The sequence below is a fragment of the Phocoena phocoena genome, chromosome 11 (assembly GCF_963924675.1).
Source record: "Phocoena phocoena chromosome 11, mPhoPho1.1, whole genome shotgun sequence".
NCBI classification, from domain to species: Eukaryota; Metazoa; Chordata; class Mammalia; order Artiodactyla; family Phocoenidae; genus Phocoena; species Phocoena phocoena.
The window spans coordinates 47,262,055-47,287,979 of NC_089229.1; the positions used below are offsets into that span (position 1 = coordinate 47,262,055).

Consider the following 25,925-nt stretch of genomic DNA (forward strand, 5'->3'; position numbering starts at 1 on the left):
CTGCTCTCCACATAATTTAGAAATGATTTATTTAAAATATTAACCACTGCCTTCCTACCACCACTTGGGGCCAATATATATGTTGGAAATTATGAATTCAACAGAGTAGGGGATATTTCTATACAGTCCTGATTTATCTTAATATTTTTTAAAATGTCCAACTGTACTCAAGCCCTTTTGCACATTGCTGAATTATGTTGATAGCTTGTCATTTTCAAAATTTTCCTTTTGGAGTGGATTTCAGAACCAATTTCTAGCCTTTCAAAGTCTCTCTCATCATTTTACAGGTGTATTCCTAAAAGTCATGGCCATATTCTGAATCCCAGTAAATATTTATTACCACACCCATCACCTTAGTAAATCGTGTTTAATTTGTTTCTGGCTTAGGAAATGAACCGATTTCGCTCCTGGTGCAGCCTCTTATTTGGTTATGACTGGGTTGGGATTCCGCTGGTCTACACCCAGGTATCAAATCCTTGGCACGTGATTTTTCTTTCTACTTGCCCACTTTGGCATGCTGTCTCTCTCGGGCAGCCAGCGCTGTGCTCTCACTCGGGTTTCTCTCTGTTTCAGGTTGTCACGCTAGCTGTCTACACCTTCTTCTTTGCGTGCCTGATTGGACGCCAGTTTTTGGACCCCACCAAAGGCTACTCAGGGCATGACTTAGATCTTTACATTCCGATCTTTACTCTCCTACAATTCTTCTTCTATGCAGGATGGCTCAAGGTAGCCAACAGTCTTAGTGCCTGAGACCTGCTCTGTAATCTCTGTCATGTTCCAGACTCTGCACACTGATCCCTTACTGAATCACTCATTCATGAGTGAGTCAAAGGTAGATTTAACACTTAATAGCTCGGAGATGTTATTACTTTTCAACCGGGCATTAAAGTGGCAGGGATGTGGTGAGTACTGTACTGTAGGGGTCTGAAGCAGCTCATTTATGCAGACGCTACTCTTTTATGGCCACTGATTGTTTTAAGTCTTTGTGTGCTCGCATTAGGATTACAATAATGTAATTAAAGTAATAAGTGTACCTGCATTGATACTTTATACCACAACAAGCAACTAAGCAGAGTAAAAGAGAGTAAATAAGAAGCCTTGTATCTCAGACTTAAGCATTAATATTATATTATTATCTTGGTTCTGCTCAACTCTGTAGATAGTTAGCTTCTATCCCCTGAAATCCCACTAGCTGTGCCACGACATTAAATGCATTCCATTTTCAAAACCAGAACTGAGACTCAAAGGAATTCATCGGAATCAAAACCAGAAACCCCAGGATTAATAACAATATTTGGTTTGCCAGGAAATTAAAAACAGGTCAGAGCAGTGAAAACAACTAGTCCACTCATCAGTGTAGAATTTTATTTGTTCCCACTACCATCTTCCCCCAACCCCAGATGTATGTAAAAGTGTCAGAGGCCTGATTCTTCCATCTCTTTTGTACGTGACAGAAAAAGATAAAAGACAATGGCTTCATTAAGTTAACTGAATTCTAAAGACAGTTTGAAGATAATTTTAATAAAATAGAATTTCAAATGTTTGACCTTCCAAACTGCCACAGTGTATCGTTGAGGCCTTCCAGGTTGTGGAAGCATTTTCTCTGCAGATGCCTTTACTTTCATTGGTTTGAATTTTAACCAGGAAAAATAAATATGTTGGCACTTCAAGTTATCCTCCAAAGAGTAAAGGCATTTCCTTTACAAATGGCAAAAACAGTTTTAACCAGATGACAGTGACTCAATTATTTTTACCCATTTAAGACAGAGAAAGAGTAATAGAAACTAATAGCTCTCATTTCCCATTAGAGAAAAAAGTAGACTCTACTTCTATAAACACAAACTCACCACAATTGGCCCAAACACTCAATCACTCTGGTCTATTGTCCTTTCCCCTGAGTTGTGCTGAGCTTTTTATTTTTCACTTTGTGTCCACATGAGATGTTCGGCCAGCCTGGAAGGAAGAGCCAGCAGTTCCTGCCTTCTGAAGTACTCTCTAAAATATTAACAGTCTTTTCCTTTATAAAATATTTTGAAGGCAAAATATGAAAAGACAATCTTAGCCCTATTAAGAGATAGGTAACCCTAAGAGAAGGGAGTTTTCCCACCCAGTGGACTGGATCTCAGTTTCTAAACAGTTTTGTCTTGACAGTTCTAATATTTATAAATCTTTTCAAAGTGTGAAAACCCATCATAATCTTATGAATGGTGTATTACTCAGCTGTTTGCTGGAAATGGAGCCTCCAAGTGAGTAAAGGATACTTTTGTGACATAGTCAATTCAGAAACATGGATATCATTTTTGTAGTTAAATGTAGACTCTAATACTATATGCAGGATGGATCCCATAAAAGTGAAATTCTGGATGTAACAAAAATATTTTCAGGACCCATCCAGTGGCCCATTTAATTTAAGGAAAACCCCAGACAAGAAAGGTAGACAGCCCCTTGGAACTTGCAATGAACGACTCTGACAATGGATATTGCTGTGAGTGATCCAGGGGCATGGGCCCTGCCACAAGCTGTCCCTTAGAACAAAGGGATGTCCTTCTCTAAGTCAGTGGTTGTCAACAATGGCCACACATCAAAAACTCCTGGGAGCTCTACTCAATAATGATGCCTGGGCTCAACCTCACACCCATTAAATCAGAATCTCGGGGTGGGGGGTGGGGTGCGGACCCAGCCATCAATTTGCTTTAAAAGCTCTCCAGGTGATTTTGATGTAGTGGTTAGACTTAAATCCTAAAAAAAACGTAGGTAGATTTTCTACCAAATAGTCTCAGGATCTAGGAACTCAACTAATCAATGGCGCTTTTGCTTTATACACTTGTAAGTTTTTTACACCTAGGCCCAATGTAAAACCACACACACACACACACACACACACACACGTCCAGGTAATAAAAATCAAAGGGAATTAATGAAAATAGAGACTAACAGGTGAGACATATTTGGCATATAAATCTCTCATCAAGAAAGCTATTCAGCTCAGGAACATGGTAAGAACATCTAATAGTTATCAACTATTAGAAGATATATGGTAAGAAGTTACTTAACTTCAAAGTAACTTACTAGATAGCCATAAATCCCTTAAGGTAAAACTAAGTAAGAAAAATTCCAGCTTTATGACTTACTAGCTCTGTGACTCTTTCATCTAGCAGTTATGTCCAATAATCATGAAATCTCCTTGTATTATTTTGTGAAGTCTTTCTTTGCTGTTTAACCTTGCCCACATTTACATTTTATCTCATCACCTGGCCCTTTGTAAATTCTTTCAGAGCACAGGCTACGTACCCTTCAAAGTGCCCAGCACAGTGCCTATCACAATGCTTTTTTGATATTTGCTGGCTGATTTGTACCTGCGAATCAGTCATTTGGCTCCTAAACAGCCCGTGGCTTCTCCTAGTTGGGGCCTGCATTGTCACCAGCTGAACAGACAGAGTCTGTGGAGAGCAGACTCTGCAGGTGCATGACTCACGGCCTGAGTCCATTCTCACTGGCTGATAAATATCTGCATCTGCAGAACAACCCACTCCGCTCTAGGCTTCCTATTATGAAAGGTGACCCAAGAAAGCAGAGAGTGAAACAGGAATCCTCTTCAACCTTCACTCGTAGTCTTCACAGCATCACAGTGGACTTATTCTATGTTCTCAATTGCAGGTAGCTGAGCAACTTATCAACCCTTTTGGAGAAGATGATGATGATTTTGAAACTAACTGGTGCATTGACAGAAATCTGCAGGTTAGAGGAGTTTTTCTTTCCTTTACAAACATTAATAATCTAAACAGACTCTGAATGCCGGCCCCTGAACTTGAGTGCTTTAGCCACAAACAAAAGAGGTTTGGCTATTCGGTATGTTGTTTCGAGATCACGGGCCCTGGATCTCAGTTCCAGTAAAATTTAGTCCCTTTTTTTTTTTTTTTTTTTTGTGGTACGTGGGCCTCTCACTGTTGTGGTCTCTCCCATTGCGGAGCACAGGCTCCGGACGCGCAGGCTCAGCGGCCATGGCTCACGGGCCTGGCTGCTCCACGGCATGTGGGATCTTCCCAGACCAGGGCATGAACCCATGTCCCCTGCATTGGCAGGCGGACTCTCACCAACTGCGCCACCAGGGAAGCCCAATTTAGTCCCTTTTAAATACAATTTCAAGCCAGTTTTCTTTGTAGGTTTCTTTACTAACTTTATATAGCCACTTCCATCTCAGTACAGATCAATATTTTAATTCATTCTTTAATCTGTTTCCTATTGCCACCTAAAAAAATTAACAATGACATAAAGTGGCAGCCACACAGTTCCCAACTCACATCATGTAGGTCCCTGCAGTCAGATGTCCAGCAGCTGGACACTGGAAACATGGGTCACACCAGCCTGTGTCTCAAATCTCCCTCAATCACACCAAATGGGACCCCAGAGCCTTTACCCTGAAGCATTATTTCAGAGAGATTGTTCATGAAGACGCAGCATGAGAGAATTTTGCTTTTAGGCAAGACTCCTCAACCCATTCTCTTCCCTGAGAACTACAGGCTGAGAAAAGGGCTTCAACTTGCTCATCTGTTTCAAGCCCTTACTCGGTTCTTACACAAGTTAAAACATTTTGCTGTTGGTTCACAAACTGGCCCCAGTACACAGGGGGCAAGGCAGACCGCTCCAGATTGGTAGATGGCAGATTGGTAGATGGCAGGTTTAACAAGCTAGGAACTTAATTAAGAGGCTTGTCTTCCGTGGATACAAGATGAGTAGACCTCCACACCTACCTGCCAGAATCCTAAAATTTGATATAGAGGCCTTACTGGGGTTCAGTCATGTATTCAGTCCAGATGGTCTCAACAGCACATTACTCTCTCAAGGTTGTGTCCTTGAAACAGCTCCCACTGTGGGAACAGTGGGCAGAATGTACATTCCAAGGACAGGGGAGAGGAGCCTCCGATTACTCCTGTCCAGCTCACAGGTCACGACCTCTGTATCGAGCTCTAACAATCACATCGCCAGCCTGCTGAGGAGGAAGTGTAATGCCTACACCACTCACTCTTTGTAAAAATTACATTTCCAGAGGCTTAATAATTTATTCATGCATCAGTTTGTCAAAGTCAAAAGGAGAAGACCACTATAGCCCTGAACAGTATAGGCTTGTTGATGTATTTTTCTAAACAAACAAACAAAAATTCAGGGCACATAAGAAATGATGTCAAGTATAAATATGTTTATGGAATCAATGAAATGGGATATGGAAATCTTCGGCTTCCTGCAATATCTGGGATTATGTGGTTGCTGTCAGGAGAGCCACTAGACAGTTAGAAAACTTTGAGCAAAGAAGAAAAAGGTGTCTCTCCTGCCTCCAGATAAGAGGCATTCCACTCTGGGGTATGCGGCTTGATGAATCTAGTCTGGGCAGTTTTATGGCTCCACTTATCCCCACTGCCAAGTGCTCTTATGCAGTGAACGACATGTATAACTCTCTGTAGCAGCACTGGTTGAAGCAAATAAGAACTAGAGACACTTGTATATCCACTCATTCACACCGTGCTCTATCCCATTCCAAACCCCAGCACCCACTAAACTTATTCTTTCTTTATAAATACAATTCACATCTGAATTATTCTAACACTATAATGATGATTTTAGGTCTCCCTTTTAGCCGTGGATGAAATGCACATGAGCTTACCCAAAATGAAGAAGGACATTTACTGGGACGATTCTGCTGCTCGACCGCCGTATACACTGGCAGCTGCTGACTACTGCATACCCTCATTTCTGGGGTCAACAGTCGAAATGGGGTAAGCGCATTTTTAAAAATCATCAATATTTAGAAGAGAAGTCACTGTTCTGATCTTTTTGTGATGTGGTCCTGAAGTTACTTTCATAAGAACTCTCAATTATTAATATCTTACAATGGTGGCCTTTTCAAATTTTCAGACATAATTAATATGTCCAAGAGAGTGAGAAATTAAAGAGACTGTAGTTTCTGATTTAAATATGGTGTGTGTGTGTTTTGAGGTAATTTGCATTGTACCTTGCTTTTATACCACAGCAAATTTTCCAGTAGTTGTGAAACTATCCTCTGTCTTTCCTTCCAACTTGAAGAGTAGTTTACTATTTTAATTATACAGTTGTTTATTATTTAATTATGACTATCATAATGGAATGCATCTTAACAAGTATTTGTTGAGTATATACCATGTGTAGGCACTGTGTTAAACTATTCTGAGACAAGCAAGCCTTAAGATAAATTTTATCAAAACTGTTCTCTAAGATTATATTTTGATCAAACTGACTTGTTTAGTATACAAGCCAGTGTCTGTTCAGTTGTTTTAACATAACAATCTGTCCCTATGTACTATGAGCTTTAAATAAAGGGGCTGAGGCCGGCAGTAAATCATGCACAGTTCTTGAATAATTTTATTAAATCTGATAATGTATCTGATTTTGGAGAAATGTGTGAATGTGGGGGAAGTTTAAGTATATTTGCTGAAGGCAGACGGTACAGTTTCCAAGTAACTTAAAGAGTATGGACAAATTTAGAAAAGTAAAAAGAGCCCCTCCAAAAAATTACAGAAAAAAGAAAAACTTCTACGGAGTTTTTCTTATAACTTTTTGGCAAAACTATGGTTCGTTTTTCCCTGAAGTCAGTTCTAAGCAGATTTGTGAAGTGAGATCGTGTCTAAAGTTGCCACCTGTGACTTTCTTTCTCTTCCCCCAATACAGTTCAGCCCTCCTTTTTCTCTACTGTTAAAAAACAAAATTCAACTGAGTAAATTTTAAAGATCTTACTGCTTTACTCAACAATTCATGAATTGGGCAGCATCCAATCTAGCAAAGAGAAAGGAGCTTCAAGGGGCCATACAAGTGAAAGACTTGTGTAGGCAGAAGGGGGCAGGAAAAAGGCTGTTACACCAGGCAAAAAAGTGGGTTGGTTATTACAAGGTCACTTTCCTATAGGAGATGGCAGGGGTCTAGAAGGCAGACTACCTAAGCAGTGCTGATCAGGCAAATCCTGATTGATTGGTTTAAGATTCCATTTCTGGAAGAACCGAAACCATGTCTCCGTTTGGTGACATGGGGCTTAGCATAAGTGACTCTATTTTGGGCCTGTTGTCTTGTTTTTAATACTAGTATGAGAATATCTAGCTTCAATCCTATCCCTATAAGGCTTTATTTTTAGCTCAATGTCTCCTAATCCTCAAAAATAATGGTTTGGGGTGCTCCTCCAAAATAACCTCTGAGGCTGAAACCTCTTCAAGACCCAAAGAAAAAGATGACTGAAAGTGGAATCTCAGGAATTATGGCAAATAATGAGATGATGCAGGAGCCAGGACGCTCACCTTGCTGCCTTCAAAGCACAGCTTGGTGAAGGTTGCCTACTCCTTGCTTCGGCTTCTAGATGCCTGCTAAGCCTGGGCCCTCCTGTCCAGGACCTCCTCCAGACCAAGGTACTCATCCCTACCCCAGCAGACTGCTCAGTCTCCATAAACAGTAATTTCCTGCTGTGCACTTCTCAGCCTTTTGTAATACTGGGTTGGCAAAAACGTTCTCAGCCTTTTGTAATATTGGGTTGGCAAAAACGTTCGTTCGGTTTTTTCCGTAAGATGGCTCTAGTAGCGCTTAGTTGTCTTTAGTCCTCATTCAAAACAATTTTGTTAGGTTGTATTGTGACAGCTGTCATATCAGTGTGCATTAAAAAATACTTACCGAAATTGGTGAAATTTTGTGTAGCCATTTTAATACTGAAGATGGAAGGAAAAAAGCAGCATTTTCGGCATATTATGCTTTATTATTTCAAGAAAGGCAAAAACGTAACTGAAATGCAAAAAAAAGATTTGTGCAGTGTATGGAGAAGGTGCTGTGACTGATCAAACGTGTCAAAAGTGGTTTGCGAAGTTTCGTGCTGGAGATTTCTCGCTGGACGATGCTCCACAGTTGGGTAAACCAGTTGAAGTTGATAGCAATCAAATCGAGACACTAACTGAGAGCAATCAATGTTATACCACGCGGGAGATAGTCCACATACTCAAAATATCCAAATCAAGCGTTGAAAATCATTCGCACCAGCTTGGTTGTTAATCGCTTTGATGTTTGGGTCCCACATAAGTTAAGCGAAAAAAACCTCTTGACTGTATTTCCGTGTGCAATTCTCTACTTAAATGTAACGAAAATGTTCCATTTTTAAAACAAATTGTGACGGGCGATGAGAAATGGATACTGTACAATAATGTGGAACAGAAGACATCGTGGGGCAGGTGAAATGAACCACCAACAACCACACCAAAGGCCCGTCTTCATCCAAAGAAGGTGATGCTGTGTATATGGTGGGATTGGGAGGGAGCCCTCTATTATGAGCTCCTTCCGGAAAACCAAATGATTAATTTCAACAAGTACTGCTCCCAGTTAGACCAACTGAAAGTGGCACTCGACAAAAAGCATCAGGAATTAGTCAACAGAAAACGCATAATCTTCCATCAGGATAATGCAAGACCACATGTTTCTTTGATGACCAGGCAAAAACTGTTACAGCTGGGCTGGGAAGTTCTGATTCATCCACCGTATTCACCAGACATTGTACCTTCGGATTTCCATTTATTTTGGTCTTTACAAAATTCTCTTAATGGAAAAAATTTCAATTCCCTGGAAGACTGTAAAAGGCACCCGGAACAGTTCTATGCTCAAAAAGATAAAAAGTTTGGGGAAGATGGAATTATGAAGTTACGTGAAAAATGGCAGAAGGTAGCGGAATAAAAGGGTGAATACGTTGTCCAATAAAGATCTTGGTGAAAATGAAAAATGTGTCTTTTATTTTTACTTAAAAACCAAAGGAACTTTTTGACCAACCCAATATATTCTGCAGTGGCAGTTTCATGGATATCTGGCAACCTTCTCAATTTTGAAAATTAATAGGAGAGGGTTTTCTGTGAGTTTGCTTTTAGGTCACTGAGTAAGCTTTAAACTTCCCCTCCACTCCCGTCATTAATTAATGCAAAGTATCTGAAGATCTGCCTTGTAAAAGAGAAGAGACCAGCACCATTGATAGGGCCGGGGAATCATCGTAATGACTCTATTTGGACTGCAAGTACCACTTGTTCTCCATTTCTAATGTCCATTGAATTGTTTTTGCATGATGGTTAAAGTGATAATTTATTTTGATCCTCAAGATTTTTATCTTGATCTACATATTCATCCTAATCATCATAATTTTACATTCCTTTGCAAGTGTCCATGTTCTTTAGAAAGAACTAAAATACGTATTTCTCCTATTTCTAAATACAGAAACATAGCATTAGGAATTTACAAGACCTTGGAGAAAATATATAACCCAAATGATTACTGGGAAGATTAAACTAGATGGTAAGCATAAAAACACTCTAGATATAAATGTACAGCATTATTATCAACTAGTACAGATTTCTTATTTGTGGATGTCAAACTGAGGCACAGAAAGATTAAACAAATCTAAGCTATTTTTCATATTAAACTAACCTTGGAAATTTGGGAAAGAAAATAAAATGCTTGAGAGGAAATCAGGAGGTAGAGTGTTTAAGAATGGAGCAAAAGGGACTTCCCTGGTGGGCCAGTGGTTGAGACTCCACGTTTCCAATACAGGGGGCACGGGTTTGATCCCCGGTCAGGGAACCAGGATCCCACATGCACACGGCACGGCCTAAAAAATAAAAATTATTTAAAAAGAAAGAAGGGACTTTCCTGGTGGCACAGTGGTTAAGAATCCTCCTGCTAATGTAGGGGACACGGGTTCTAGCCCTGGTCCGGAAAGATCCCACATGTCGCGGAGCAACTAAGCCCGTGTGCCACAACTACTGAGCCTGAGCTCTAGAGCCCGCGAGCCACAACTCCTGAGCCTGCGTGCCACAACTACTGAAGCCTGCACGCCTAGAGTCCGTACTCTGCAACAAGAGAAGCCACTGCAATGAAAAGCCCGCGTGCTGCAACGAAGACCCAACGCAGCCAAAATAAATAAATTAATTAATTTTTTAAAAAGAAGTAAATGTTCTAGGTCTAGAGTCACAAAATGTTAGTGAAAATAAACAGGTCTATGATTTTTAAAAATAAATAAAGACTCATCACCTACTTTAAAAAAAAAAAAAAAGAATGGAGCAAAAAGTTACCAGTTGTCAGAGAGAATCCTGTAGTTAAGATGGCCTATTTACTAGCAGGATGGACCAGGCACAGGCAAAGGCCAGGGTCTATTAGGGGAGGCTTTTCTGAGACGTTTAACTGGACTCTGCTAGAACCAATTGATCAAAGAAACAACTAGGCAAAAGCTCACTTGATCTTGACTTTCTGCGTGAATGAGGACCCTAAAGGAGAGCCTCACAGTCCAGGAAAGGTCACTGCAGGAATTCAGGTTTTTGGAAGCCAGCAGTCACAGGAATGCCCTCATCGATCCATTAGTGTCGATTCTTTCAATGACTGTGCTATTAGACAAGATGTTTCTGGTTGCCTATGACAGAAAACCAACTTAAACTAACTTAAGCAACAAGGGGTTTCTTGGGTCACATTCAGAAAGTAGTCTAGCTTTGGGTGTGACTGGATCCAGAGGCTCAGATATGTCACCAAGACCCGCATTGCCCTCCCTGTCCCTCAGTTCTACTTTTCTCTCCACTGGCTCAGGTTTCAGGAGGCTCTCCCCTCCTGACAGCAGAAAGGCAAGATGGCAGCCAGCAGCTCCAGATGACCAACCTATCTCCTCAGCAAATCCTGTGGAAAGAGCACACCTCCTTTCTAACTCTTAAAACTAAAGTACTGGATTTATTATGATTGGCTGGGCTTGGCTAACATGCCCATTCCTGAACCAATAACTATCAACAGGAAGACACAATATTTTAATTAGCTAAGGTTGGTTCGTGCATCCATCTTTGGACCAAGGAGTGTGGTCAGCCCCAACCAGCCATACGGAGTAAATGATACCTTAAGAAAAATCACGGTGCTATTACCAGGAGAAGGGTGAATGGTTTTCTGGGCTGGCAGAAACAACAGATGTCCTTTAAAATCTTAAAAGCTAATTCCCTAAGCATTGAATTGTTCACTCAAATACAACATCAATACCAAATAAACAATCTGAAAGAGGCTCAGGGAAAAGGGAAGGTAGAAGTAAGGATTACTGTAGCACACGTGGTTGATGATGACTGAGCCAATGAGTTCTTTGCATTAGGATGGAGACTAGGTGTCAGCATGGTATGGATGCAAACATTTCAGTGTTTGCTGCTTGATGCACATGAAAAATCCTTTCCTGGATGAGTTTTTTTATTTTCTTATTCTATTTAGGACATATGTTCCCAGCATATTTAATTCAGAAATCAGATTTGCCTCATCTTTTCATATCAATGTTTCAGGTTTGTAATCACAATTCCCATGACCCAGAAATTCCAAAATCGAGGCAATGCCCTTCAATAACTGAGCAAAAGTACTATCCAAGGGCAACCTGAGAAATTACGCTGCCTCCTACGTTCTTTCACGTTCAGCACACTACTCATTTCCATATGAAAAGGGAATTCCTTGGAGACAATTCCTTTGTTCTCTATATTCAGGAACATGGCCAAAATACTGCCCTATTTTCTACACATTTACCAAATATACATTACTGAAACAAAGTAATTCCCCCCTCTCATTTTTATCTCAAGTGCAAATTTAAATTATCACGTTTTTCCTTGTATCTTCACGTGTGGAATGTACTCATTCATTTATTCAGGCAGTATTTTCTTTTAGGGCCTAGTATATGGTAGGTTCTATGCCAGATGCTACAGACAGGCAAAAACAAACAAACAAACAAACACACCTTTTAAGCTCACAGACATAATGAGGAGACAAGTCACAATACAATGTGGTAAATGCAGCAATAGAGAAACGCTGAGTCTTATAGAACACAGTGAAGGTACACTTCACAGGGTCTGGTGAATCAAAGAAGGCCCTTAGAGTTGGGGAGTCTAATGTGCATCTTTAAGAATGAATTTAGGGGCTTCCCTGGTGGCGCAGTGGTTGAGAGTCCACCTGTCGATGCAGGGGACATGGGTTCCTGCCCCGGTCCGGGAAGATCCCACATGCCGCGGAGCGGCTGGGCCCTTGAGCCATGGCCGCTGAGCCTGTGCTCCACAACGGGAGAGGCCACAGCAGTAAGAGGCCAGCGTACCTCAAAAAAAAAAAAAAAAAAAAAAAAAAGAACGAATTTAGAGCTAGCACACAAGAGTGAGGGGATTCAGCAGAAGGTACATTCCAGGCCATATGAGCAAAGACAGAAAGGAATGATAGTGTATTCAAAGTGACAATTTTTTAAATTTTCAGCTTTTTTGAGGTATAGTTGACATATAAAATTATAAGATAATTAAAGTACACATTGTGGTGATTTGATATATGTATACATTGTGAAAGGATTCCCCCATCTAGTTAATTAACACATCCATCACCTTACATATTTATCTTTTTTTTTTTTTCTTGGTGAGAACATTTAAGTTCTCTTTTAGCAAATTCCAATTATGCAATAGTGTTATCAACTATAATCACCATGTTTTAATTAGTTTCTCAAACCCTATTCATCTTATAGCTGAAAGTTTGTACCTTTTTACCTATTTTCTCCCTATTTCCCCCAACCTCCTAGCCCCTGGCAACTGTCTTTCTACTCTGTGCTTCTATTAGAGTAACAATTTGATATGCAAGCAGAAAAGCCAAGAAATGAATCTGGAGGGGGAGTTAAGGGGGGATTATGGAGGACTTTACAGCCTGAGTAAAGAGTTTCAGCCTTTTTCCAAAGCTATTAAATGACATGGTCACATTTGTGTTTTAGGCAGGTTGTCCTAGCAGGTGGCTGAAAGATGGATGCCTAGGGATAAGACCAGAGCCAGAGAGCCAGTGAGCAGGCCGTTAGTATAGTTTAGACGGGAGAGGATAAAGACCAGACTAGGGTGGCGCTTCCAGGGATGCAGACAGTGGAGATGGCAGAAGGGACAGATTCGAGAAAGGAGAAGGAGTGAAGTATGACGGGGTGGTTGGTAATGAACCAAGGATGATAGAGAGTAGCAAGGAGGAGCTGCTGAAAGGGAAAGATGATGAGCTTCCTTTTGCGTGGGTTGCCTTTGAGCCATCTGTGGGCAATTCACATGGAGCTGGCCAGCGGGCAGGGTGCACAGAGACAAAGTCTAGGCAGGGGGATGCATTTGACTGCTATCAGTACATGGGTGTGTTACAACCTAAACAGTGGGTGTGGGCTTCCCTGGTGGCGCAGTGGTTGAGAGTCCGCCTGCCGATGCAGGGGACATGGGTTCGTGCCCCGGTCCGGGAGGATCCCACATGCCGCAGAGCGGCTGGGCCTGTGAGCCATGGCCGCTGAGCCTGTGCGTCTGGAGCCTGTGCTCCGCAACGGGAGAGGCCACGACAGTGAGAGGCCTGCGTACCGCAAAAAAAAGAGTGGGTGGGAGCACCCAGGAACCGTGTCAAGTGAGTAGGACAGAATACAAAGGGTAGAACACTGTCACTTAAAGGGTGGTCAGAGGAAAAGGAGTCCTTGAGAGAGAGCAGGAATGATCATTACAGGGGCAGGAGAATAACCCAGAGAATGCCCTGTCATAGAGACCGAGGGTGGAAGTTTCAACATAACGTATGTAAAACACCATAGGAGTTTGCATTTTAAGGTCATTGGAGACTTAAGTGAGAGTGCTGAGCAGAAGCTAAATTGGGAGGCAAGGAGATCAAGATTGCCAACGAAAACTGTTTTCAAAATAATTTTATAATGGAAAAATTCAAACATATACAGAAGTAGAGGACAAACTATAATGAACCTCACGTAGCCATCACCCACTTTCAACTATCAAGTCATGGCCAACCTGGTGTCACCCATCTTCCCACCCACCTTTACAGTACCCACCACTGAACCATTGTGAAGCAAATATAAGCACAATACCATTTTCATGCCTAAAAAAAAAAAAAAAGACCAAAAAGTCACAATAATTCCTTAACTCATTAACTATCCATGTACTATTTTTTTGAGAAGTCTGGACTGGGGGGAAGAAATAGACCAGACAGTATCCAATGAGACATAGTCGAGGGTAATGTCACATTTTTTATTTGTTTTATAACATTTTAGGATGGGAACACCTCAAGCATGTTTAGAGGGAAAGAGGAACCTGCCCTCCCCACCCTACCACCAATCCTTGGAATTACTTTAACCATCTCTACTGAATTTCACTTTACCGTTATGCCCCGGTCTTGTCTGGACAGACCCATTAAGAATCCCTGTGGTATTTACTGTAGTTCTGTCCACTGTATGACTTAGCATCCCTTTTATCAGGGGTTCTACAGGGGAAAATTTATCTCAGACATCTGTGGGAAAAAAGAAAGTTTTGCCTCTTCTGGGTAACTCTTACACTATTTCTCTTACAGACTGTGAATTTTATAATTGAGGAGGGTCTTTTCATTTTGGCTGCTGAAAGCTGAAAACCCAAGTTGTAGACCACCTTTAGTCAGTCCGTGAGATTTTTTGGCATGTTTCTTTTGGTCTCATCTTGTTAGTGTTCCTTATTCTAGCTCTATCATCTTACCCTAACTTTATATATTATTGCATTGTGTTTATTTGTATAAGCTACCTCAAATCCTTTATAAGATGAAGCAAGATGTAATAAAGAAATAAATTGATAACTCTTGTTGCTCTGAGAAAGGAACAGAAAAGGACAGGCAGAGTGAAAGGAGCTCCGTGGAGGAGAGGGAAGACACAGGAGCCAGAGGAATTGACAGAGAAGGGCCTAAAGAAGACATGGTGGCGGGGGGGGGAGCGGCAGGGAGAGAGGAGGCCTCAGAGCCTGAGCTGGAGGGAGGGAGCTGAAGATGGATGTTGTAAAGGGCGATGGGGAGATGGTGCCTGTTCAGCTAGTGAAGCAGGAACCAGTGTTCTCACCACATCCAAGCATCATCATGTCTTAATCCGAAGGAAGTTATAACTAACAAAGCCCATCTTTCTCTGTTGAATCTAAGACCAAAAGCTTCTGTTTTAAAACAGCATTTTATCATTTCTAACACCAAACCAATGCTGAAGTTCCATCTCCCAATCTTTGTATGCGGCATGTTAAAAATCAACTTCAGGGAATTCTCTGGTGGTCCAGTGGTTAGGACTTCGTCCTTCCACTGCAGCTGGCATGGGTTCAATCCCTGATGGGGGAACTAAGATCCCACGTGCCACGTGGTGTGGCCAAAATAAATAAATGAAAAGCACTCAATTAGACAAAATCAGCTTCAGAATGACCACTTTGAATGAAAAAAGGCCAGTTGAAAATCTGAACTGAGCACCCAGAATAGAAATGCTTTCATAGATATACTTGTCTTAAGCATTTAATAAACCATGTTAATTATTGTAATAAACTACCAATCTCCATTTAATAAACCATCCTATGAATTAACTGAACAATGAAAAAGAATCTTTCCTATTTGAACTCTGTTCCCATTACTACACCTGAGATAATTTCAGTTGAAGCTCTTTAGTTTGTTCTTTGTCATAATATAGAATGCTTTCTGATCTGCTATTTTAATTAAGGAATCTTTTCATTAGCTTAACCATGGAGACACTAGTAACCAAGATTAAGAAAACACTCATAAGCAGCCAGAAGAAGAGTTGTCCAGAAGTTGCATATCAGGAAAACATGCACAAGCCCTAAAATGAAAAAGGTCTTCTTTGGGAAACAGTGGACACTTATGCTTGATAAACCTCACTTAACCAAAACAAACCTAGAATGCTCAAATGCAAGCCAACATTGCTGAAAATAAATTTTTTTTAAATGAGGTCCTGGCCCAGCCTACCACAGCTAGCTTGAGGTAGAATGCTTGTCTTCACATTATAATATCATGAGTTCACTCCAAAATTCTTATTATTTTTTAAATACTTGGGATTATCCATTAGCACAGATTTTTAAGGCTCTGAGGAATGGAACACATGGAAATTAAAGACCTGAAGTCTCATAACTCCCTTTAAATCCTGTCTTGGAAATCCAAACAGCAATAATTCCTTAAAGGCATAGGAAAAACCCTAACAAAATATCCATCCATAACAGCTAAAGGATTCGCAATTCTGGAGGAGAGAGGCTGCAGCTGCTTATGAAATAGATCACTTGAGTGTGTCGTGAGGGGTGTCTTCGTGGGACTGTGCTCACTCTGCCCTGCTAATCTAAAGGCAGGCTCTCAGCCTGGCAACCTAAACTGCTGACTGCAGTCCAGTTCATAAAACACTGTTGTATTGGCCTTTCTGCCATGGTTCAAATATGTCAAAATTTCCTCACGCTGGTAGTGATCTTAAGGAATGGGTCTGTGAATTAAGGATCCACTTAACAAAGAGGAGTAATATTCAAATTTTTGTAAAAGTTCCTCCTGGTTGGGGTTGAGGAAGTTAAGATTTATTTGGTTCTGTGAAACTACAACCACATACCCAGAAATAATGACTTTTACGTATCTATCTTCACTCTCAAGGTCCTAAGAATATGTAGAAATAATCCAGTACTTTTTTTGCAGTGAAACGTATATGTATTTAATGTGCACAAAGCATTTAGGATTTTACAGTACAGTCAGAAGTATTCTTAGTGATATAATACTTCAAATATATCAAAATACATTTTCAAGCAAGCAAAGACTTTATTAAAGTGTGGTTAAATATATTTCTAGATGGATGTTTTATTCAGTAATCCCTTCTTATCCAACTATATTCAAATATTTTAACTTTACAAGACAAAACATAGTCTGATTATACACACACACACACACACACACACTGTTGCATGCTTGTGCCATAAACAGCCAAAAATATCTCAAATTCTGAATCACTAACTTCAACAAAACGTATTCTTGGAACATTGATTTTCACTTAATGTACCAGAAGGGAAAGGAGAGATGGAAACTCCCAAGGAGATGAATGTGCATTAAGTTCATAATTTTAGAACTTGCTCAGGGATTCTTTCATTTACCGGCATGGGGTCACCACTGGTGCTTAGTTTTCACCTTCTAAGTGGCATGAGAGGTATAGATGGCTTACTTTCCTTTTCTAACAAAACTCTCATAGGATACAAGAGTACGGAAAGGTGGGGACTTTAACTTTGGGCCACAATTTCTTTTTGTGACAGCCAATGGAGGCCAGGTGAGAATAATGGTAATGTGAGGCTAGATATGCTTGTTCTTTAACCAGATTTGCTATAATCCTTGGTCCAAACTATCAGGGAGGCAAATAGAGAGGCAGCGGGTAGGTGGTGGCCAGCTCTCTGGCCTCAACAACCTCCACCGATGCTCCACAGCTTGAAACTCTTTCCTAGCTGGCGGGGCAGGGTGCTGGGGGAAGGGGCTTTGGGGGGAGTGTTGTGGGTGGATACAACGTTCTGTCCACTGGATTTTTCTCACAACACTCAGCCCGCCCCTCCCAGCTTAGCATGAGGGTTATTTACTCATTTTATAAATCCCTGGCTACAGCTTTGACGGTGATTCTGTAGTGCAGAAGGTTAAAAATGACAGTGTGTGCCTCTAATGGGTTTGAAGAGTACATTTTGCTTTGCCCATGAATAAAGGCTCCTGCACACGTGCCTCTGCCCCAATGGATTTTCAGGCAATTACTGGCTTCCTCCAAGGCAGCTGCCTGACTTTGAGTACACAAGCAATTTGGAAACAATAAATCTGATGTGAGAAGTAGAATTCATCGTATTAAGTATCATTTTCCTAAATTCCTCATTTCAGTTCTGTTAGAATGACCTATCATTGGAATTTAAATTGTCAAAATTCCACTTTAAAAGTGGCCACAGAGAAGGAAAGACAAGCATCATCTAGTTTTACTCTTCAGTCTTTGAAGCTCTATAGTTACTTGATCACACTAATGAGAAGGGGTTCCCTTTGCAAAAAGCTTGCTTTGAAAAAAATACATTACAGCCATCTTCCGCAGTCCTGTGTCCTGCCTCTTCTTTGTTATGGTAACAGGAGGTGACAAGTATTCTTCTGCACCCTGAGCATCCAAGCATCCTTTCAAGAGGCCTTAATTAAATCACAGCTGCTGGAGCCCTCAGACATTAGTCATTGGCAAGGGAGACTGAGGGTAGGTGCTCAATAGGTATCTTGAAAATTGGGGGTCTTTTTTTAACACTTGAGGTTGAAATCAGAACACATCCCAATCCTGACAACAATTTGACCTGTAGAAATAACGCATGCTCTCCCTCCTTCCAGACTCAACTAGAACCAACTAGCCTGCCCAGCTTAACATAATCTACTCTCTCTCCCGCCACGTACACTTCTCCTCCCTTTCAGAAATAGCCCAATACGTGCCACAACCTTTCTTATTCTCACTTTTTCTGCACTGGTGATGTATATTGTGCCATAATGTTTACTGAAGGATTTGACAATGTCTGCAAATGGCACAAAAGACAATATTGAGAGGCAAGTCAGGGCAGTCCCACCACCTGACTGGCCTTATCTTCTTTCTCTGAAAAAACCCAGCTTCCTCCCATCCTTATATTTCCCCTCCATCTACTCAGTACCCTAGTCTCATCAATAAACAACTGTTGTAGTCATCCCTTCCAACATGTTAATCGTTAGGTGGCAGCTTTGAGGTGTAGCAGCATTTTTAAAGGACATGCTTGAAGGAGAAAAGGGAGTGACCTTCGGACAGACACTATTATTTCCTCTAACCATGCGTAGTCGATGATGATTTGGAAACCATCTCTGAAAGTGTGCCAGTCATTGACAGAGTCCTTTTTATATCGTCTACTTTTCAAAGCTTTTCCAAGTATATTATTCCTTTTGAACTTCCAAACGCCCTTGCAAAGCAGGTAAAGTAAGTATTGTTGTACTCAAGTATGATGCTAAGCCACAGGGAGGTTAAGTGACTCTCCGAAGGTCATACAGCTGGGGTCAGCCTAGGCAGCGGTAAACCTGGCTCTGCAAGCCCCCGAAATAAATCATTCTCCTCACCACAGAGGCAATTCTCAAATTCCACCTGCTGGACACTAATGGCTGCATGGCACTTTCCATGTACGTCCTCCGGTCTCTAATTACATGCCTATCTCAGTCTGAGTGAATTCCAGAACATCAGACCTAGGTTTTTCAGCTGATCTTCTCTAAAATATAGCAATATAATGAGGGTGCTTACATTCTATCATACAATGTTTCTGCTATAACTGTTTTGGGGCATTTTAAGTGGTGTTATATTTGGGCCTCAGGATTGTACTAATCCTATACTAAAGGTCTTTAAAAATCAAATAAGGGGCTTCCCTGGTGGCGCAGTGGTTAAGAATCCACCTGCCAATGCAGGGGACGCGGGTTCAATCCCTGGCCCTGGAAGATCCCACATGCCACGGAGCAACGAAGCCTCTGCACCACAACTACTGAGCCCTTGTGCCACAACTACTAAAGCCCGCGCACCTAGAGCCCGTGCTCCGCAACAAGAGAAGCCACTGCAATGAGAAGCCCGCGCACTGCAACCAAGAGTAGCCCCTGCTTGCTGCAACTAGAGAAGCCCACGTGCAGCAACGAAGACCCAAAGCAGCCAAAAATAAATAAATAAAAATAATAAAGTTCCCTTTAAAATATAATAAAATAAAAATTAAATAAGGAGGCGCAGAAAATCTCAAAGGACCTAAAAGGTACATCCTTTCAACTGGGAAATAAATATCTTTAATGTATTCTATTCTGCATGTTTTCAGCCTTAAACCATTTTGTCCTCAAACCTCAGTTTCTGCTGTCATATTGGGAACCAGAGAAAGGAGATGGGTCTTGTGTGTTGGCAATGAAACCTCCATCACAGAAACATTTGGAAGAAAGGTCATTAGGTCTGTCACGCTGGGGAGTTTCACTTCTGCACTTTGATAGCGTGAAGAGCTGGAGGACTTCCTTCATCACTCCAGCATGAGATTCAGAAAACTGCCCCCCCAGATCACAGACCACCAAGTGTTCTTCCAAAGACCCACTAATGGGTCTTTCTGACTAATGGTGTGGAAAGTTCCCAAGTCATTGAGATTACCTCCCCCTTTTTCCCCTTTAAAAACTTTCATGGCCAAGCAGAATCTCCAGAGCTGGTTCTGGGACTCACGTCCGCCTTCTCCTAGGTTGCTAGCCCCCTGGTTTTTGTTTTGTTTTGTTTTTTTGCCGTGCCACACGTCATACGGGATGTGGGATGCGGGATCCTGACCACGGATTGAGCCCATGCCCCCTGCAGTGGAACAGCGGAGTCTTGGCCACTGGACCGCCAGGGAAGCCCTTCTCTCCTCTCATTTTCCTCTTTGCTTCATTCCTATCAATATTCATTTTTTAATTTGCCTTATTTCTTAATAACCCTTTAAAAATGTTCACCGTGCCAAGACCTGTCTCTTGTCTCTTAATTCTCTCCTTTGCCTTTCCCAGTTTTCTTGTTTTTTTCTAATAAATAAATTTATTCATTTATTTATTAAAAAAAAAAGAAAGAAAGAAAGTTCCCAAGTCATGTTTCTTATCCAGAGCATTTCTGGATGAGAACATTCAACAGTGTTGCTTTCCACGTAGCTTTTCCCACTTGGACACGACTACCAAATGACACAATTCTAGTTATGCCCTCCACTCGCAAAGACAACCCACAGCTGCCCACTGCCTCTGGGGGAAAGCCCTAATCCCTCTACCTGGTATATAAGACTCTTCATGACGCAGTCCAAGGCTACCAGTTTCATGCCTGACACTATTCTGTACACTAATCCGAGTATTTCCCATTCCTTACAAACACCTGAAGTTCCCTGCTGTCTAATTTGCTCAAGTCACTTCTTCCACCTGCAATATTCTGTCCCTTCTCTGCTTATCTGTTTCCTTTGCAGTGTCAAAGACCAGCTCAACAACTTACTTTGCCCCCAAGTTAGCTATTTATATACATGCCTTCTCCCTCCTTCTAAATTATGTTATACAGAACTTAATGCAACAAATGTGTTCATGGCAGATGCTCAATGCATTTAGCTGGCTATGTGGATAAATCTCACGCGTCCACACCACAGTCTCAGAGGCAGGAAGGTGCAATAGGACCTTGTGGGCAGTCCTGCCCGACGTCGGTGGGTGAATCAGTAGAACATCAGCAAGAGCACTGGCCTGTTTGCTCTCTGCAACTGGTTTGTTTTTCTCCAGTGTGTGACCCAAGGCCTTAATCCTTTGCCTCAGTTGAGTGTACATATCCACTACATCGGTGCATAGTAAGAAAGTTTCTTCCTTAGGGTTCACGAAGTTTTGAAGTAACAATAATACAAACATTTTTTTCCTAGAAGATTTTGTCATTCTCACAAGGTTGTGTGGCTTAAAGAGTAATTAAGGAAGGCAAATCCCAAATAAAAAGTGAAGATCCAAATGGAGGACAGAGGCCTGTCCTATAAAGAGACACTGCCAGCTCCACCTCGGATTCCCAGAGCACATCCGGCACAGCAATCTTAGTGACCAACTGCTCTGGTGTCCTCCGTAACGAAATGGGTTCCTGAAGTGTGACTGGAGATCTGACCTAATGAAATGCAACAAGCAGCGTCACCAAGGCTGCTGAAGCATGAGTCTGCGTTTCTCAAGTCAATGTAACAGAATCCGAGCCGTGAACAGTGGAAGGTGGGCCAGAAGGCTATCTGGTAGCCAAGGGCACTGCCGAGGCTTTAGAATAACAGCACAAGGTTGTAATCGAATGCTATCCCAGGACATTTAGCCAGTTAATCATCTCAATCATCCATCTTTTATTCATAAACATGGAGGAACAACATTTTCTTTGGCTGCTCACTTTGCCCTTTCAGGTTACACCAATATTATGCTGTTCCAAGTTTTCCCTTTATGTCCCATAAAATGCACCTGGTTAGAGCATCTTGTCACCATGGATGTCAGTGCGAACACTGGACTAGGTTGGCCTGATCACGGGCAGGGCTTTAAGCATTTTTTCTTGGAACTTCGTTAAGACTGTATATCCACAGAGATGTGAGACAAATAACCACAGAATCTGAGGCAGGAGCCTGCCTTACTAACCAATACCCCTTACTGTTTTCCCAGTTATCCTTTTATTTCAGCCTTGAAGGAGAAGATTAAAAATGGGAGGATTATTTGTTTTATGTCTCAAATGTTAAAAATTCAGCAGGATATTCTTAGCAATGACAAATCCATCAGACTTAATCACCAGCGGAGCCCAAGTGCATTGCGAGTCCACACCACCTTCATGGATGTACTCTTTCCCACAAGTACAGAAGTGCAAAGCATGGACCAGGAATGTCAGCAAATGACCTCTGGGCAAGGACTGTATTTACACATTATTTTGCCCCCGGGCTCTACCTCATCGCTTGACACCTACGTAGCAGACTTTATATAGAAGAGATTAAGAACTAAGGCTCTGGAACCAGACTTCTGGGTTTAGCCCTCACTAGCTACATAGCCTTAATGAATCTCTCAGGGCCTCAGTTTCTTCATCTGCAGAATGTGAATAATCATGATACTAACATACACGATTACTGTGATAATTGAATGAATTAATACATGGAAGGCGCATAGTCAGTAAATGTTAGCTGTTGTTTGGACTGTCTTGAATTTAGCTGTGATCCATTGTTTTGGGGGGTTATATGGGTCCTGGGAAAACATGACTTTAGCTCACCTGTAACAAGGGAGAAAGAACACATACTATATCTTTTTTTTTTTTTTTTTAACGTCTAAGTCTCTAGATCAGTGATTCTCAAAATATGGGCTGGGGACCTCTGGAAATCCCCAAGAACCAAGACCCCAAGACCCAAGTCCTTAAGGTCAAAACTATTTTCATAATAACATGAAACTTATCTGCCTTTTTCACTCTTGTCCTTTTGTGAGGGTACGGTAGAATTTTCCAGAGGCTATGTAGTGATATCATCACTTAATTAATGGAATGAGTGCTTGCACATTCTCGTGCTTTTTCATATTCCTCAGTCATCATTTCTCACACAGTAAATAGCAATAGCTATAACCACATAAACAAATCTCGCCAGGGTACTCAGTAATTTTTTAGAAGTTTAAAAGGGTCCAGTGACCCAAAAGTTTGAGAACCTCTGCTAGATTATCTCCAGTTAAAGTCCCCCTCCCTCCTCCCTTTCAAAATCTGTAATGTGAAAATACCAAACTCAGTCCTTACCTTTGAGCCTCTGGCCCCAACACAAAGTTAGGCCCCTGAAGCTGCTCTGCCTGCATTTTGTCCTTGTGTGTTTCAGGCTGTCGGGGTCTGACCTGCCTGGCGAGGACTGGCTGTGGGATTACGAGAAGCATGGCCATCGCCGCTCCATGATTGGAAGAGTCAAGAGGTTCCTGAGCACCCACGAACGCACCTCCAGCCCCAGGAGGAGAAGCTACAGGAGACAGGCCAGCGACAGCTCCACGTTCTTACCCCCAGGCGACCTCAGCCCAGCCAGGGACCTGCTGCACGTGCCCTCGAGAAGTCCCCACCATGCCTCAGCCACCTGGAAGCACCCCTGCACCCCAGAGGGGAGCCCCAAGCTGCACGCCAGCCTGGGAGAGCTGCCCACCATCCGACAGGCCAGCCTGACTCCACCGTCCAGTGTGAGGGGCTACCCCACCAAAACACCGCGGGTCCCTGAGGTACTGGTCACAGCAGCCGAAGCGGCAGTGTCCAGGGCAGAGGATGACCACCACGACTCCACTGCCTCTATCCAGAGCTCTGACTTCACTGGCGTTCAGCCGAGCAGGACTGCACAGCAGGAGGACCCTGTGGGGTCAGTCCCGTTCCCCTCAGAGAATGGGGCACCTTCTAGGGACCCCAGTTCCCAGACTGTGCCAGCCAAAGCTGAGAGAAACCTCCTCCAGTTTGCCTCTGAGGAGGACCCTCATGAGAGTGACAAGTCCCCAGAAAGGTGGAGCCTCCCGAGGTTGGTGGAGTCCAGCCGCACCTCCCTGGCAGGCCTAAGTCCGGATCCCGTGAGCTCTGAGCCAGTTCCTTTACTTGACACAGAAACATCCTCAGAGACCGGAGGAATCAACATTGTGGCTGGTTCTCGAGTCTCTCCTGATGTGCTGTATTTAATGGAAAACCTGGACACCAAGGAAACGGATATCATAGAGTTTAACCACGAGCAAACGGAGGAGTCACCCAAAGGAAGGCCAGAAAGTTCTAGGACCTGGCTCTAGCCTAGATTCTTACTTTCCCAAAAGTTCAAGTATTAGTTCCAGAACATACCTGGGGGCTAGTCAATTTTTTTTTTTTAAATGATCATACCGTATAAGCTACTTAAAACTTTGAAGGGCATTATGATCCTGACTTTTTGAGACCTGAGAAAATCAAACACATTCACGCCGCCCACTACAAAGTGACTTTCATGGAAGTTACGCAGACCACAGTGAGGTATCTTAACCAAATAAGGAACCTTAAATATATAAATATATACGCCTTATAAATTCATAGATTGTTAGCTTTGCAAAGGGCTTTATAGATCATGGTCCAATCCCCTAGTTTTGCCAATAGAGAAACAAAGGATTCTCTCTTCCCTTTTTTTTTTTCCCTTTCTTCTTTTCTTCAGTTATAAAGACAGGCAGATGGATCAGACGATGCCTCAAAAGCCCCTTCCTAATGCTGATTCCTTGTTTGAGGCTTTCTAACCATCCCACTCCACTTTCTATAACTCTTATCTTTCCTAATTCTTAAGCCTCATCAGCATCAGAAAGCTCCACCTCCCTTCAGTTACCTTTCCGACCTCCGACCTCCCGGACTTCATTTTTCTCTCTTCCCCCTTTATTCCCTCATCCTATTTTCTTTTCGTCCCCCTCGTCTTGCTCCTTCTCCGGTGATTCTCATCCATCCCACCTTTCAGGCTGTAACATTTTCTCCTGCCAACTCTGCTGCTTACTTCTTGCCACGGTTTTAAAAGCACGAGGCATTGGCAAAGCCTCCTACAGAGTGATCAAAGTGTCAGTAAATGCAGCCGGGCTCCTCCCAGCCTCGAGGGAAGGGGCATGGGACCTGCTGTGTCCCCCATGCCCTCTCAGCCGTGGCCGTCTCTCTCTGCCTCCACTCTTAGGTCTTGAACACCGGAGAAGCCACGAGGGCATGAGACCTGCATAACCAAATGCTATGGAACCAAATAACAAGGTTTCAAACTGTTTCACTCAGACTCTTAAAGAAAAATCCCCATCGTGTCATGACATGGGACCAGTTACTGTGTCTGCCAGGTTGTTTGGGATGAAGTAGGGTATTGGAGCTGGGAGGTTAAGGGGGTCCAGGACTGTATCATGGGGATGGAACATTGACTAACTTCCTCCAGGGAGTTCCTGGGTGGCTGTTTGTTGGCAGCTCCCAACTTTAACTGGAAGGCCATGCTAATGAGTGCTGCCCTCACTATTTCTGTCATATGATGAAGCTTGACTACGAGCTCAAAAACAAAACAGCCCTAATTGCTACCACTTATTGGGTGTTCACAATAGCGTGTAAAAACAGATAATCCCACTAATCCTCACAGGAATCCTATGAATTGATATACTATTATCTCTATTTTACTTTATTATTTTTTAGAAGAGTCTTTCATTTCTCAATGTTAGTTGTTATTCTTTTATCCAAATAATATACCTTAGCAGACCAATGCTTTCTTTATTATTATTATTATTTTTGGCCACGCAGCAGGTGGGATCTTAGTTCCCGACCGGGATAGAACCCATACCCCCTGCAGTGGAAGCGCAGAGTCTTAACCACTGGACCACTGGGGAAGTCCCTATCTCCATTTTAAAGATGAAGAAAACAGAGGCTTTAGAGAAGTAATTTGACTAAAATCACATAGCTAAGAAGTGGCAGGGCTTGGGTTCAAGCCCAGGTTTATCTGACTCAAGAGCCCACACTCTTGTCCAGTGCACTTAGACAAGCTGTGCTCTCTGTAGGGCCCTGAATCTACCAGCAATTTGCCCAGAATTCCGGAGGATGCCCCACGGGAGCCAGGCCTAAGTCTCTCCAACCTTGGAGGCCTTTCTGGGTCCTCCCTGCTTAA

At 42.3% G+C, this 25,925-nt stretch overlaps 1 protein-coding gene across 1 annotated transcript; it reads left to right on the forward strand.

Annotated features, from left to right (window-relative positions):
- Window positions 1-390: 390 nt before the first annotated feature.
- On the forward strand, window positions 391-24,081 carry LOC136131360 (bestrophin-3-like). Its single transcript, XM_065888161.1, has 5 exons — window positions 391-465; window positions 574-726; window positions 3,658-3,738; window positions 5,620-5,771; window positions 23,151-24,081. The coding sequence occupies exons 1-5, from the start codon at window positions 391-393 to the stop codon at window positions 24,079-24,081; spliced, it is 1,392 nt and encodes a 463-aa protein (XP_065744233.1).
- The last annotated feature ends 1,844 nt before the right edge of the window (window positions 24,082-25,925 follow it).

Coding starts and splice junctions, on each gene's coding strand:
- LOC136131360 (XM_065888161.1), top strand. CDS start 391: ATGAACCGATTTCGCTCCTGGTGCAGCCTCTTATTTGGTTATGACTGG. Junction 727..3,657: donor TCTATGCAGGATGGCTCAAG/GTAGCCAACAGT, acceptor TCTCAATTGCAG/GTAGCTGAGCAACTTATCAA. Junction 3,739..5,619: donor GCATTGACAGAAATCTGCAG/GTTAGAGGAGTT, acceptor TGATGATTTTAG/GTCTCCCTTTTAGCCGTGGA.